Here is a 17,093-nt window from a genome sequence, read left to right as displayed (position 1 = left end):
CCCCCCCCCCTTTACAAAGCATTTGTCCTTTTCGATCTGAAAACGTTCCCGAGGCCGCTGCTGTTGAATGCCCGTATCTAAGTGCAAACTACAGCAAAGGTTATTTTCCTGAAGATACAATTAAGATTTTTGAAACATTCTTCAGCTACTAAAGCTAAACATGCAGCTTTCCTCCTGGTCTTAAGCACAGGCCTTACTGGGGGGGGGGGGGGGGGGCTCTACTATCATCTCGGCCTGCTGAGCTTCATTTAGGCAAGAAGAGGGAAATGGCTCAGGTGGATTTTTAAAAACTTTCTTTCAGCTTCAAGGCCAAAGCATACTAAACGTTCCATTATTAAAACTGGGAAATGTCTACACCTAGAAGCAGGGACTGATCTGATTCCCTGTCATCAGCCAGTCTAATGCAGAAACTAGCAAGAAAGATCTCTTGGAACCTTTCAGATAAAACTTTCTTCAGATTGAAGACATATGATTCAAAACAAGATCCATTTCTCACTGCCTTAGGAAAAGGGCCTGCCACTTGCTGCAGCAACCTCTGCCTTTTTGACATTAAAAAAAAGTGAAGGAAAGTAGAAGAAATGAAGACAGATGAAAGAAAAGGAAGGAAGGAAGGAAGGAAGGAAGGAAGGAAGGAAGGAAGGAAGGAAGGAAGGAAAGGAAAGGAAAGAGATTTACTGTGGGTATTCCCAGACAAAAAAGTCCTAACCTAGCAAGCTGATCTTTCCTGGTCATTTGTAAATCGACAGCACCTCCTACAGGAATTAATTTGCTAGTGTTATGGGAAAAGGGATGAGGGTATCTATGGTGCGGTTCTGGACCTGTGGACAGTTAAGATACATCATGTTTGAATGACTATCTCACCAAACTACTTTTCTAAAAATGTCACTGTCAACCTGTTTCAGTTCTTAAATGTTTACTTTGGGATTCTTCTTTGGCCTTTTCTAGTTAAGATGAATCTCCACACATGGTCTTCCTTCCTTTTTATCACAAGATTCACTTCTTTGGTTTCTACATTACATTTTAATTGTGTAAGTAGATAACTAAAATTATTTTAAAAAACACGAATTATCACCCCTCCCCCAACATTATGGTATATATCAGCGAGCCTCTTTAAAGCTGTTTATTTTCATGACTGTGTGAGAAAATGCCTCCCTTTTGTTTGTAAGTTTGGCAAGTTAGAATGCTGAGTCTAGCAGGGCTAACACCCTTAGGTGATCAAGGCTGAAAGCCAAACTGCAAATGGATTAAATGGCTATTTTCTATAACCACATGAGTTTTTTTTCTCTTATAAATAGGTGACTAAGGATATTAGAGCTTTGAAAATAGCATTATATTTTTTGATCTTAGTAAAGATTTTTTAAAAACACAAATACATGGCTATTTTTAAAAGCAGACCACACTTCTATGAAAGTCAAATTGACGTATAAGAAATGATAATATATTTAATTCATTCTTAATTACAGGATATATTTCAACATTTTTCTTCATGAACACTACATTGGTTCAGAAACCCTTTTTAAGGCAGTTAAGTATTGCATAGGTTTTGACATTACAAAAATTATAAAGTCTAAAAAGGTGGAAGGTAGAAAATAATCACTGCAACACTGATGAACTCAAGGTGTAAATTAGCAGTCTTTATCAATTGCAAATGCAGGCTTTTTTTTAAAAAACAGAATGGAATGGGATCTTTGCGGTGCACTAAGTTATTAAAGAATACTGTAGATGGAATTCAAGTTCTCCCACTCTGCCTCGTAGTCTATAAAATCAAGAGTTCTTTATACCTTTAATGTAGCTTCTTTTAAATTATCAGACAATTGTTTTATGCATAGAGAGACAAAACAAAGACAAAGATTAGACTACATGGAGTGGTTTTATTTTAATCTTGCACTTACTATTTTACAGAATTCAAGAGACTGAGACTACCAACTATCAAAGCCATCTAATAATTGTCTACTAAATAACATTTTTAAAAAGAACCCTAATAAAAATACCATGTGAAATGTGAAACTGAATGGCACTTTCCATTTATACTAATTCTTTTGTTCCTGTAGTTTTCCTTCAGTACATCCTTTTGCAATACATGGGAAAATCTGTAACTGAATATTAAATATGCTTTATATATTCAGAAATATGTCATTTACATTTCATTTGTCTCATTCTATAGATGTTTAATCCTTTTAAAAATAAAATTTCATAGTAGCAGTAGAAAGGATGTGTGGAAGATAGAAAAATAGATCCTTAAAGATATATAAATCTTCAAGCCCTGGAACCTGTGAATACAGTTACAATGTATGAAAAAGGACAAGGAAGGTTGCTTATCAGCTGACCTTAATATCGGAAGATTATCTTGTATTCCTCAGGAGAGCCTAAAGTAATCTCAAAGATCCTTAACCAGTAGGAGAGGAATGCAGAATCAGTGTCAGGATGACTAAAAGTGAGAAAGTGACTCCTTCTGGGTCAGCTTCCAATCAAATGGAGGAAAGGAGCTAGGAGCCAAGGAACGTGGACAGTTATCTAGAATCTGGAATAGGCAAACAAGTAAAAACTTCCCTAGTTTCCACGATGAACCTCTATTTTAGCCTAGCAGAAAGCTGATCTCCAGAACAGCTTTTGTATGGCAGCATAGAAAACTAGCAGAATAGTTAATTCAGTGAAGACACCTGAGTTTAAAAGGCTTCAAAAGATTATCAATTCAGATCCATTGTTGAATTCACGCTAGTGAATTTCAACTATTATACTTTGCTTAAAGAAAATTTAAGTCTTAAAACCAATAAATATAAACATAATAAAGAAGAAATTTTTAACTATTCAATATGTTGTCACTCTTTTAATGTTTTAGAATGAAGAAATTGTCACAGAGTTGTATGGATTTTTAAAAAATCTAGTACAGGTCACAAGAAACAGTTACCAACAGAAAATATTTCTAAAGCCCACAGACTACTTCGAATATTTGCCAAATTCATCCTGTGGTACTCATATAATTTTTGTACTTGAAATGACAGTTTGCACAGATGAAAAATTAAGGGCTTTAAAAAAATGACAAATATAATAGTCCATACTTCAGCCTTTGTTACAGATATTTAATAAGAAAACAGAGCTATTTTTACTCTCAGAAAATTGTCACGTCTCTGTACTGTCTGTCACTTCAGTGTGCTGTGAGTTTTTTCTCTACACACATCTGTGCCATGGCTTTCTTCTGCTCTTCACTGAAACTTGGCTATCGCTGGCTCCTTGCCTCCCTGTCCTTACAACCACCGGGACTTCTGCTGCGGCTCCTTCTCCACCTTCTCTCATCCTTGCTGTGGCTTCTGATGCTCCCCCCATTTCTTTCAGATCCTCTCTTCTCTGGACTGCGATGCAGGCTTCTGGACTTTTTGTCAGAATCGTAATGGCTCCATTTGCTATTCTCCCCAGAACTCTCTTGTTTTAAAAACCTAGGTTTTTCCTTGCTCCTTTCTTTGTTATGACTGCTAGAAAGTTCTTCATAAAGTTTTCTCTTCTTAGATTTGTCCTCTTCAGAGTCATTGGTGCTTTTTCCTGTACACTTGTTTTTCTTTTTTTTCTTCTTTTCTATTTGCTTTTCTTTGCTGTCACTCTCGCTGCTGCTTTCAGACATCTCAGTAGAGGAAGAGGAGGAGGAACAGGAGGATAATTTATTTTTATGTTTTTTGTGCTTACTTCTGCTTTTCTGTAACTTTTTCTTTTTTCTATCCTTCTTCTTCTTCTTCTTTTTCTTTTCAAGTCTATCCAATTTTCTGAAATTGAGGAAAAATAGTAACAAACTGAAAAATAGTCCTATTATTGACAGTCATAAAATTACTAGTATCAATAGACAATATATATTTTAGAAGCTACTAAAATAGTGTTCATATTTGAACATGTTATTATTTACTAGATGATATAATTTTCTTCCTTTTAAATTATTCAAGGTGTAATTTAAAGAAAGTAAGAAAATTAAATGAGCCGGGCTCTGGTAAGTTCATGCCCGTAGTCAATCCTAGCTACTTAGGAAACTGAGATCTGAGGACTGAGGTTCAAAGCCAGCCTAAGCAGGAAAGTCCGAGACTCTATACCTAATTTAACCACCAGAAGTGGCACTGTTGCTCACGGTGGTAGAGCACTTGCCTTAAGTGAAAGAGCTCAGGGACAGAGCTCAACACCCCCCCCTCCCCGCCCACCAGAGAGAGAGAGAGAGAGAAAAGGAGAGAAGAGGGGAGAGGGGGAGAAAGGGAGAGAGAGGGAGAGGGGGGAGGGAGAGCGAGAGAGAGGGAGAAAGACAGAGAGAGAGAGAGAGAGAGAGAGAGAGGAAAAGGAAAAGCCAACTTTCTGACTCACATCAATACTCTAAATGGTCCTTCTGAGTTAAAGAAAGCTTATGAACAGAGCTCTGCAAACTCAAATACATAACTGTAAATAGATAAAAACTAATTTTGCAGATGTACTGTTTTAAATTTAGAAATATTAGTCATTACATTATCAAAATTCAATATTCTCCAGAAATGGCTGAGTAAGAATATACTTTTTAGTATCATTTTTTGTTAAACAAAACAAAATAATCAAATACTAGTTTTTGGCAATTAGTTTTATACATTAATAGAGCAATTATGAAGGCATCCTGAATTTCTAAAGACTGCCTCATAGTCTCAGAGGACGATCTTGTTCATCTGGTACCAGTGATGTGTGAGTTGCTATGAATCCAAGGATCCACGAGGGATCTAGCCATTCTCAAGCTCCATACACTGAAAAGACCATGAGCTCCCTCTATTGGATTTGGCAACTATTTCTTGGATTCTTTAATCTAGAGGCATTTAACAAATTTCATATTTACCTTAAAGATTCTTCTAGAATTTCTCATAAAATTGTATAAACTGTGAAAACTTACATAGCCAAAATATTTTCTAACAACCAACTATGTACAATGATATATTCAGATCTATTATGAAAAAGACAAACAAGCCTACTTTCAAATGATATGTTCTGAAAAGTATAATCGTTCTGTGGAATAATCTAAGTATCCAACATGCTAGTCATTTTTATAGTACTGAAAAGAAAGAACACAGTGAATTATTACAGCTGAAGAGTTAGACAATAAAAGTCATGTGTGGTTAAAGTGTCTTCATGAGCTCTTAGGACCAGAGTTGAATATGATACCAAGGAGAAACATAAGAAAAAATAAATCCACTAATATATACTTTTAAGATTACCTGAGAAGTTTCTGTTTTTGTTTAGTTGTTAGTGACTTTAAGAATTCCACTTCTGGATCTTCTTCACCCTCACTTGCAACATATTCCTGAGTAACAAAGACATTCAATGACTACATTTTAGAAGAAGCAGTTATGAGATAGGAAAGAATACATTCATAAACAAGAAGTTTTGTAGATGAGCAGGATACTGTTGTAGATAAGTACGATACTTTGTACTGGAGAAGTGGAAGGGAATTTAAAAAACTATAGTCTACCTGCTAAGATAGGTTAGAAGTTAACACAACTGCTTTGCCCATATCAGGAAACTTTTATCAAGAAAAAGACAGAGAAACAGATAAAATTTTATAGCTAGTTTCCACTTTATATCTCTTGAAGTCAAACATTTTCCTGTTTAAATATTTTTAATGTAATGTAAAAATCAAGCTTATATGGGAGTAGGAACATAGCTCAGTGGTAGAGCACTTGCCTAGCTGGATTATGCCCCAGCACCACAGAATAAAACAAAAAAGAAACAACCCAACTCCAAACCCCCAAATACAACCAAAACTCCTAAAGATCTTGTGATCAAATATAAAGTAAAAGAAAACCATAATTCTAGCCTGTATAATTTCAATAGCTATATGATATAGTCATCCTTTAAATCCAACCATTTTATGAATTAATGAAGTTTAATAAGATTTTCGTAATTTTAGGGATTTATTTTAATATAATTTTTCTTATTGGTTTGATTTAAATGTCACCCAGGGGTAAGTTGGAAAAAAGGAAGGAAAAAAAAAAACCCTAACTCTAACAATCTTATTCCCAGTTCAGTATTTTATTCACATAAACCCAAAGGAGCCATTTCATTTATTGAAATATAGGTTTATAAACAATTTCTTATTTAGGTTAAAATAATAAAGAGGCAAAAATCAAAATACATCTTAGGCATTTTCTTTGCTCTATCTTAGTTTCCTATGGATATATGCATATTGGAAAACATTAAGTAGCAATTCACAAGCAATCACATTTAGATTTATAGACATTTTCGGCTTACTGATAAAAAGATCATTACCTGTGATGGATCATTTGCGGTCAAGTTTCTCCCCAGTACATTTCTTTTCAGTGCAAACCCACTGTTTCTCATCTCAGCTATTAGCTCGGAGGGGTGCATTGATGGCCCTGTTCACAAAAAGCACAGTTTGAATGTATCATTTATATCTCTCTACCTTTCTCGGACTCCACAGTAGGAATGCAGTTGAAGCTTTGTTAAGTAAAATCACAGCTAAATCAACTCAATAATCTTCTGCTGAGCAAATAATCAGATATGATTTTCTAAAACAGCAGTGTGGAGATTCAGAATAGAAAATAATTGCATTTTTCTTTGCGTGCAAGGGGAGTTTCTTCTTATGTAACTTTGTCATAATGAAAGAGATAACATTTCGATGTTGTCTGGTTAGAAGTTTTTGTACAAAAATCAAAAGAAAATGATAAAAAAAAGCACAATTAAACTTTTACTAGTTATTCTCTCAGTAAGAACTCACTTAATCTTTTCCTCAAATACCAATACTGAAAGTATTGCCTCACTCTTGATAATATCACCACCACTCACCTACATGTGCACATATATTCTCTGGGTAACCAACAAGCACTTTAGTTATATATACACCTAGATTTTCAAATTTCTAGTTGCTACTTGGGGATTGGTGACAATCAATTTTAGGTTGGCTATAGGTATGCATGTTATTTTTCACAAGCTTCTGTTTTCTACTTTTGCAATATATTAAATTGAAAAGTGAGTTTCTTTTGTTTTCATAATTGGACTAACAAAAGCTTAAAAATGTACAAACATAGGCTTCGAGGAGTGAGATTTTCTTCTTAATCTATTTCCATTTCATCTTATTTTTCCTGTAGGCAGTAAATGAACTGACAATCTCTCATGGCATTTTTCTAAACTTTCTAGCCTTAATCATCTACACTATCTACCTTGGGCAACGTATCTGTAATAAAAAAGGGAATAATAGAGTTACCATCAACAAGGACTTTATAGTCTGTTGATTAAATACTTTACTTTTTTCTCTTCTCTGCTTTATTCATCTATCACTTATCTACATGTCTACATGTTACCATAGATAGTCAAAAAGGCTCTTCATTCAACCTATGCACTTGTCAATAGCAATTTTGGTAAAAAAAAAAATGGTGGGAAAAGTTTAGGTATAGGTCAATATCTTACTGTACTCTTTAGGCTTTATCATTCTCTTAATATTACCAAGGCCAACTGAGTATTTGCTCTAGTGTGAAAGGGTAGATGAAAAATTGCCTAAATTGAAGTGTGGCAAAGTTATATTAAATTCCTATGGACTTAATTTAACAGCCTTTTAATTATTCAGTTTCATTGTTGCTAATATTGATAAAATTTTATATAAAATTCAAATTTTAAATATTAGTATTAGTTGCTTCTAAGTGGCATAAAAGTGTTCATGTAATTAATAGCTTTGAATGAATAACAGAACTGCGTTGGTGGCTTTTCAAATTTCACACATAGGAACATAGTTTTATAAAGTAGAAAATATGCCTTTGGAATTATAACATTTCTTTTTCAAAAACTTTATCAGATGTCAAATGAATTCAGAAGGGAAACATGCCAAGAATTAGGAGAAAAAAAACCTCTAGAGGTTACTACTAATTTCATTAATCTCCTTCACAAGATGGGTAAATTTAACAAACTGTTTTATAAAATATGTTTTTAGCAAAGGAAGGTGTGACATTATCCAAAAAAGAAATGCACTTATTACCTGACCTATGAAGCTATAGTCCCCCTGTATAACACCTTAAAAGGGATGATGGTAGACTGCTTTCCTAGCATGCATGGAGCTCTGGGCTCGATTCCTCAGTACCACATAAACAGAAAAGGCCAGAGAAGTGGCACTGTGGCTCAAGTGGTAGAGTGCTAGCCTTGAGCAAAAAGAAGCCAGGGACAGTGCTCAGGCCCTGAGTTCAAGCCCCAGGACTGAAAAACAACAACAACAAAACACCTTAATAATAATAACACTCTTCTAACATTTATAGTTCTCTAAACTTTCACTGAACTTTGTGTGGCATATAAACAGCACACAGTCCCACACTGCAAGACTAAATAAATGCTAGGCATGGTAGCTCATGCCTGTAATCTCAGACTATAATCTCTCAGGGAGGCTGAGATAGCAGGACTGAAAATTCAAGATTGTCCTGGGCTACATAGTGAGCCTGTCCATAAAGCAAAATGCTAGTTAAGTGCCTGAAAACAGTACTCAAAAAAACCATCAACAGTGATCATTTTTACTAGTAGCTATACAACTTTCATGACTATCTGAATAGTCAAGATATAGTCTTCATACCTAAAAGAAAAAAAAATGTTCCTTGAAGTGACATTTTTCAAAATACAAGTCTTATTCACGTATTTTTGTATAAAAACTTTCTCCTATCATCAAAAACTCTTGGTTTAGGGGCTGGGAATATGGCCTGGTGGAAACAGTGCTTGCCTCCTATACATGAGGCCCTGGGTTTGATTCCTCAGCACCACATATACAGAAAATGGCCAGAAGTGGCGCTGTGGCTCAAGTGGCAGAGTGCTAGCCTTGAGCAAAAAAGAAGCCAGGGACAGTGCTCAGGGCCCTGAGTTCACAGCCTAGGACTGGCCAAAAACAAAACAAAAAAACACTTGGTTTAAAGTTCTAGGTTTAGAAGATGTGACAAATAAGTTTCCTTAAGATATATTTAAGGTACCTACACTATCTCTGTATCTTATCTGAGTATATTGGGAACCATGTATACTGGTATTAGAACTAGAAAATTGAAAGGGAATACCAAAATCGAGAGACACAGGGTAAAAAAAAGACAAACAACTACAAAAGCAATACTTGCAAAATTGTTTGGTGTAAATGAACTGAACAACTCATGGGGGGGGGGAAGGGAAAGGGGGAGGGGGGAATGAGGGACGAGGTAACAAACAGTACAAGAAACGTATCCAATGCCTAACGTATGAAACTGTAACCTCTCTGTACATCAGTTTGATAATAAAAATTTAAAAAAAAGATACATTTAAGATGCAGTGACTCATGCCTATAGTCCCAGCTACTTAGGAAGTAGAGATTGGGAGGATTTAGGTTTGAAGGCCAGATCAGGCAAGAGGTTAAGTACGTACAATATCAACAAATAAACAGTGTGCAAGGGTACATGCCTATAGTCCCAATACTCAGGAGGCATAGTGTCTTGAGGACAGACCTGAGCAAAAACATGAGACTTTGCCTAAAAAATAACTAAAGCATAAAAGGACTGGGAGCACCAATTAAGTGGTAAAGAACATGCCTATCAAGCAAGCACAAAGCTCTGAGTTCAACTCCTAATACTACCACACCAAACAAACCCTTTAGAATGTTATCTTCATAATTTCCTGTCATTTTAACAGTAGTTATGTAAGAGAAATAAACTCCAAGATAAGGAAACAAGAGGTTTTTCTTTTTCTTTTTTTTAATGTACTATGTGAAGTTTTATTTCTTTTTTCTTTCGTTCCCTCCCGCCCTCATGGTTTATCCTCTGTTGTCACTGTATTTGATGTTGGTACCTTGGATACTGTATATATTTATCTGAATTTGGAAAGGGAAGGGTAACAACAAAATGGTGAGACAAAGGGCGAACGCAACAGTGACACACCAAACAATATATTGGAAATGAACTTTACAACTTGGGGGGGATGGGAGGGAGGGAAAGTGGGAGATAAATGAAATGAGGGGGTAACAAGTTTGACAAGAAATGTACTCATTACCTTATGTAGGTAACTGTAACCTCTCTGTATATCACCTTGACAATAAAATTAAATTAAAAATTAAATATACCAATAAAACAAACTACACAACAATACACTGGAAGGCAGAAGGACTTTTTTTATGCTTGGTACCTTGATTGACACCATAGCTGAGATTGAGTCACAGTAATGTTTCACTTACTCTTAAAGTTACTCTGACAGAGTAATTCTAGAGAATTAAAAAAAAAAAAGGGGTCTTCATCATAAAATGTAGATTTGTGAGGGGCTCCTTTGCATGAGAAACAAGATTGTGGAGGAGCAGGCCCACTGAAGGAACACTCAAAATTCCTCCATGCTGCAAACTTCCTTTCTGTGATATACGGATGTATCCAAATATTAGTTGTGACTATAGTGTTCAGTTCTGAATCCTAATTAGATATAAACTATTTTTTTTCCAAGAAAAACCCCATGGAGTGCTATGTCAGGAAAGAGAAGAGTTCCTAGAAAGTGAATTACACTATACAAAACTGTTTGTAAAGGGCGTACGCTACTCACCAGCAGCATTTATAGAACTAAACAAAAGCAGCACAACACAAAGTGCTCCAGTAAAACAAGGATTTCATCAGAGGGTAAATTAACATACCTGTGAAAGGTTCTGGTTCTGAGGAAAGGCCATGGAACTGACTCCACAATTGGAGGACAGCAGTTCAAGGTGATTGGCACTTACTAATGCGGTTTTGGTGTTAGCATGAACATCTGCTGGGCAACAGTGTCCATCATTTTCTTCAAAGGAAGCCATGCTAGGAGTAGAACCCAGGGGGCTTGCTAGCCAAGCAATCCACCACTGAGTTAATCCTCGCTGTTTATATATTTTATTTTATTATTTTTATACAGTGTCCTTCTATGTAGCCCAGACTAGCCTTGAAATTATGATCTTCCTGCCTCAGCTCCTTGAATGCTGGTTCAAAGGAAGTAGTTTTGTCTACAATTTTATGGTATTAAGTGAAAAGGGGCAGTGAGGTGTAGTTAGGTAAGACTACATTAGAAATGTCCTTTCCTCATTTCTCCAAACACAACATAGTACTCAATTTATAAGATGCTTAAAAAAGAAAACAAAACAAAACAAAACAACCCTGCGATCCCTAATATGAATACACTTTCACTTGTCTATATTTGTGCTGCTGGGACCAAACTCAGGGCATTATATATGTTAGGCATGTGCTCTACCATTGAGTATTTTCTTCATCGCTGAGTTTTTTTCTTCAGCTCATGTGTGTTTTAACTTAACTTTATGCTATGGAATATTTCAAACCTGTATAAATCAAACAGTCTCAATAATTAAGAACACTTTAACCATTCTTGTTTTATCTACTACTTCCAACTTTGGAAGTATATTTTAAAATAGCATCTCAGATATCACTTTAGCCTAAATCACTGACAAATAAGGACTATTTCTTAAAATTGCAATACTTTTCTTGTACCTATCTGTGAGGATAATTTAAAAATATCATCTACTATCGACATTTAAATTTCTCCAATTGCATCAAAAGTATCTTCTTTGTAGTTAGTTTTGATTAGGGCTCAAATGAGCCCCACGGTTTACAGATCTAAGTCACTTTCATCTAAAATACTGTCCCTTTCCTTTGGGAAATCTGTCCTGTAAACTCCCCACATTCTGGATAGTGATGCCATTTACCATGTTCATCTAGCATCTGTAAATTGGTAGTTAGCTCTAAAAGCTTATGCTTATATTATTTTGGTACTTTATACTACATACTTTGAGGGAGTATATAAAAGTCCCCAAAAGTCTGGACTCAAAAACAAAAATGACAGCTCCAAACATTTCTAACTAAGGAAAAAGGCTGAAATGTCTACTTGTTATATTCTTGAAAGCTCTTTCACCATGTATTTATTGCAGTCATAGTAACAGCAGCTGAAGGTTAAAAGTATGTATTTTAAAATGACCTCCTAGGCAGGGATGTAGCTCAGTCTAGAATGACTAAAATCTTCCACTAAATTCCCAGCAACACCAAACCAACCCCAAAATATCCCTTTGGCTGATGGTATAGTTTCTTAGCGGAACCATTCATGAGACCCTGGGTTCAATGCTTATACTTTAAGTATAAGTAAATAAAACAAATCTCTAAACATAGTCATAAATAAAATAACATTATAATTTCCATTAAAGTATAACCTGTTCTTTTTTCCAAGCTAAATTGACTATCGTAGTGAAGAAGTTATTCCCTGCCACAAAATAAAAAAAGGTACTCTCTGCTACTTGGCAGATAGACACTGGGAGGATTACAGAACTCAAGGATAGCCTGGACAAAAAAGTTAGTGAGACCCTATCTCAAGAAATAAGCTGGTGAGCTGGGAGTGTGGCCTAGTGGTAGAGTGCTTGCCTCATACACATGAAGCCCTGGGTTCAATTCCTCAGCACCACATATATAGAAAAAGCCAGAGATGGCGCTGTGGCTCAAGTAGTAAAGTGCTAGCCTTAAGCAAAAAGAAGCCAGGGACAGTGCTCAGGCCCTGAGATCAAGTCCCAGAACTGGCAAAACAAAACAAAACCAAGTTGGGCCTGGTGTCATAGGGTTATGATACCAGCTACTCAGAGGCACAGATAGGAGGATCAGGAGGATCACAGTCTGAGAACATCCCTGGGCAAAACCATAAGGCCCTACCTTAAAAAAAAAGTAAAAAGTGCTGTGGACATGTCTCCAGTGGTAAGGACTTATGTAGCAAGGGCAAACCCATAATCACAGGCAAAAAAAGAACTATCTTATATTTGATTCCTAGTATTACCATAACTGTTTTGTTTTTAAGCAAGCTTAAAGAAAGTTGCTTTTAAGGGGTACAATATATCATACAGCGTAAGTCCCAGAAAAAAAGTGAACAAAAGCTATTAATAAAATGTGTGGGTGATTTTTATTTATATGTATGATTTTCTAAAGGTTATGGATGAACCAACTGTACTGAATTGTAATAAAATTGCTCCATACTGAGAATTTTCCAGATCCACTGCCAGTTTGTCTCAGTGAAGGCTAGAAACAATACATTTTCTTATTACCCTTACCCGAAGTTCATACTGAAGCAAACTGTTCTCTACAATATACAATGTAACAGAAAGCAAATATTTTTTAGTCTGTGTGTCTGAAATATACAAATCAAAGTAGCACAACTATTCTTACTGTATGCTAGTAAAATGACTATTTATTAAAAATAACTTTGCCTTACAAAACCAATAAAAAGATACATGACTTACACTTGTCTTTTATTTTAACCTGTATTTTCAACTTAAATTTATAAGCAAATACTTTAGTAATGCCACATCTGGCATTATCAAAGTGAATTCATACCCCAAGGAATGTGAAATTATGAAGCATTAGACAGTTACTAGTACATAGTTTAAATAAGTTATGGGAATATGAATGCCCTAGAAAAGTGTACAACTATGAGCCTCAGAAACACTATATCAAAAGCAAAGTTTGTAACTAACCATGAACTTCAGAAACACTGCCTTGAAAGCTGGGTGCCAGTGGCTCACACTACTCAGGAGGTTGAGATCTAAGGATCATGCTTTGAAGCCAGCCCAGGCAGAAAAGTCCCCATGAGGCTCTTATCTCCAATTAACTACTTAAAAACTGGAAGTGGTGCTGTGCTCAAGTGTATAGCACTAATCTTGAGCACAAACAGGTTCAGGAACAGCACCCAGGCCCTGAGTTCAAGTCCCACAACTGACCAAAAAGAAAACAAAACAAAACATTACATTGAATCCAAGAAGTCAGCCATCGAAAAGAATATACTACATGACTTCATTTATGTGAAACTTAGAACAGGTAGAATTAATGTGTGGGATTAAAAATGACTAGCTGTGGGGGCTGGGGATATGGCCTAGTGGCAAGAGTGCCTGCCTCGGATACACGAGGCCCTAGGTTCGATTCCCCAGCACCACATATACAGAAAATGGCCAGAAGCGGCGCTGTGGCTCAAGTGGCAGAGTGCTAGCCTTGAGCGGGAAGAAGCCAGGGACAGTGCTCAGGCCCTGAGTCCAAGGCCCAGGACTGGCAAAAAAAAAAAAAAAAGAAAGAAAAATGACTAGCTGTGGGCTGGGAATGTGGCTTAGTGGTAGAGTGCTTGCCTAGCAAGCATAAGGCCTTGGATTCAATTCCTTGGTGCCACATAAACAAAAAACAACAAAAAATGAGTGGCTGTGGTATGAGAAGGCAGATAGGAAATGGGTAAGCAGCAATTTTTAGGGTTTTAGCAATGCTCCACATCTTGTTCAAAGGCTGGTTACAACTCAAACTCTACACTTGAGAGTAGTGCACATACTTTTAAAAGTTACACATAAATTTCCAATAGTAATGACTGAGTGACGAAGGTACTCTATACATTCGCTGTATCTGTGTGTTATTATTTAAATGTAAGGAGAGCCCTGAATGGGGAATGTTTTGTGTGTGCTGGTACTGGGGCTCAAACTTAGGGCCAGGGTGGTCTCCTTTGTTATTTTTATGTTCAAGGCTGACAATTCTATCACTTGAGCCACAGCTCCACTTCTGGCTTTTTGCTAGTTAATTGAAGGTAAAATTCTCAGGGATTTGTCTTTTTTTTCCCTGGTCCTAGGGCTTGAACTCTGGGCCTGGGCACTCTCTGAGCTCCTTTTGCTCAAGGTGAGCACTCTAGCACTTGAGCCACAGAGCTACTTTCAGCTTTTTTTAGTTTATTGGAGATAAGAGTTTCATGATCTTTCCTGTCTGTGTTGGCTTTGAACTGTGAACCTCAGATTTCAGCCTCCTGAGTAGCTACGAGGACAGGTGTGAGCCACGAGTGCCTGGCTTTGGGCTGTCTTTAAACTAGGATCTTCTCTGAAATGTTGAAAGGAGACAAATGTTCAATTAACAGCAAAGGATCTGGGTGCAGGAGGCTTATACCTGTGATCTTAGCAACTTAGGAAGCTGATCTCTGAGGATCAAGGTTCAAAGCCAGCCCAAACGGGAAAGTTCATTAAACTCTTATTTCTAATAAACCACCAAAAAAGCCAGAAGTGGGGCACTAGCCTCAAAAAAAAAAAAAAAAAAAAAGGTCAGTACCCAGGCACAGAGCAGAGTTCAAGCCCCAGGATCAGCATGCACCAAACCAACAAACAACCCCTCCCCCCAAAAACAGAGGAAGCGAAGAGTAAGATAAAAAATGAAACAATGAACTAGAGAAATTAATAGAAAACAATTATAAACAGGTTAGCTACTAATCCAATTATATCAGTCATCACTAAATATGAATGGTCTTAACATATAGCGATTTTAAGGCACACATTTTCAATAATAAAAAGGAATTAGCTATATGTTGTCACCAAGAAACTCATTTTTTTTTGCCAATCCTTGGCCTTGGACTCAGGGCCTGAGCACTGTCCCTGGCTTCTTTTTGCTCAAGGCTAGCACTCTGCCACTTGAGCCACAGTGCCACTTCTGGCCATTTTCTATATATGTGGTGCTGGGGAATCAAACCCAGGGCTTCATGTATACGAGGCGAGCACTCTTGCCACTAGGCCATATTCCCAGCCCAAGAAACTCATTTTAAAGGAAAAACAGATTTTAAGAATAGCTCAGTGGTACAGTGCTTGCCTGGTATGGTATGTAAGGCTTTAAGTGTGAAGCACAGCACTGTCAAAATAAAGGAAAAGAAAAGGAGATATATTATGCCAACAGTAACTAAACAAAGCTATAATATCGAAATTAATTATAGACAAACAGATTTCAGGGCAAGGCTAATTATCAAGGTTTGAAAAAGTGGCTAATTCTCCAAAAAGACAGACGAATCCTGAACATGTATGCATTTAATAGACCATCAAAATATGTTAGACAAAAAATGAGATAAGTGTTTTTAGAAATAGGTGAACCATTGGAAATGTCAGCATTCCTCTACCAGTAATTGATATATCTAGTAGGCAGAAAATAAGATATGTTGAACTATCTGATCCTGGATGTAACTGGCTGTTGTAGAAGACTTCATCTAGCACAGCAAAATACATATTTTTCTCATATGAATTCAACTTTCACCTAAAACACAACATTCTGGGCCATACAACACACCTTAACAAATACAAAAGAATGAAAAATCATATAAGACATGTGCTTAAGACCACAACTGAATTAAATGAGAAGAAACCAGTGCAGAAAGACAGCTGGAAATCCTCTAGATATCTGTAGATTAAACAACACAATTGTAAATAACCTGTCAAGGAAATATCAGGAAATAAAAAGTATTTGTGTGTGTGTGTGTGCGTGTGCGATGATCCTGAGGCTTAAACTTAGGGCCTGGGTCTGTCCCTAAGCTTTTGTGCTCATACACAGCACTCCCCTACTGAGCCATAGCTCCATTTCTGGCTTTTGTGGGGTGGGCTAATTGATGAGGTTCACAGACTTGCCTGTCCTGTCTGGCTTTCAACAGAGATCCTCAGATCTCAGCCTTTTGAGTAGCTAGGATTACAGGCATGAACCACCATTGCCCAGATAAGTAAAAAGTATTTTGAATTAAAGAAGATGAAAACTCAGCTGCTGTGGAATATTTGCTTGTTCTATATTCTCAATTAGATGGGTACATTAAATCCATGAAATTTCCTGAATAAGAGCATATTTGTTATTTGTGGTATGTGAATACATATACTTTATAGTTTGTTAATTAGCTGACTCCCACAGTTGGCTCTTACATAGATTATGCTAAAGAGACAATGCAAGATGGGTTAGGCTTTGAGCTAGGTGACAGCAGACCTCTGGGGAGAGGAGAAGGGCTGGAGATGAGATACCTTTGTAATTAAATCTCAATCCAAGCTGGGCACCAGTGGCTCATACCTATAATCTTAGCTACTTCAGGAGGCTGAGATCTGAGTCCTGAGGATCTCTATTCAAAGCCAGCTTCAGCAGGAAAGTCTGTAGACTCTTATCTCCAATTAATTACCAGAAAACTGGAAGTGGCTCTGTGGCTCAAAATGGTAGAGCTCTAGCCTTGAGCAAAAGAACTCAGGGACAGGCCTTGAATTCATGCCCCATGACCAACCAAAGAAACCCCTAAAAACAACAACAACAACAAAAACAAATTTCAGTTTATAACTCTGGACTAAAACTCTGTAT

At 36.7% G+C, this 17,093-nt stretch overlaps 1 protein-coding gene across 1 annotated transcript in view; it reads right to left on the bottom strand.

Annotated features, from left to right (window-relative positions):
• Positions 1-1,428: 1,428 nt before the first annotated feature.
• Positions 1,429-17,093, bottom strand: part of Cir1 (corepressor interacting with RBPJ, CIR1) — a 36,855-nt gene continuing 21,190 nt past the window's right edge. The window contains exons 8-10 of the mRNA XM_048345228.1: positions 6,256-6,362; positions 5,205-5,290; positions 1,429-3,755 (exon numbers count right to left, since the gene is read on the bottom strand). Coding sequence (XP_048201185.1) covers positions 3,218-3,755; positions 5,205-5,290; positions 6,256-6,362 — 731 coding nt within the window. The 3' untranslated portion in view covers positions 1,429-3,217. The remainder of the gene's footprint in view (positions 3,756-5,204; positions 5,291-6,255; positions 6,363-17,093) is intronic.

This window comes from Perognathus longimembris, chromosome 4, assembly GCF_023159225.1.
Source record: "Perognathus longimembris pacificus isolate PPM17 chromosome 4, ASM2315922v1, whole genome shotgun sequence".
Lineage (NCBI taxonomy): Eukaryota > Metazoa > Chordata > Mammalia > Rodentia > Heteromyidae > Perognathus > Perognathus longimembris.
This window is presented reverse-complemented; position numbering and strand designations above follow the sequence as displayed.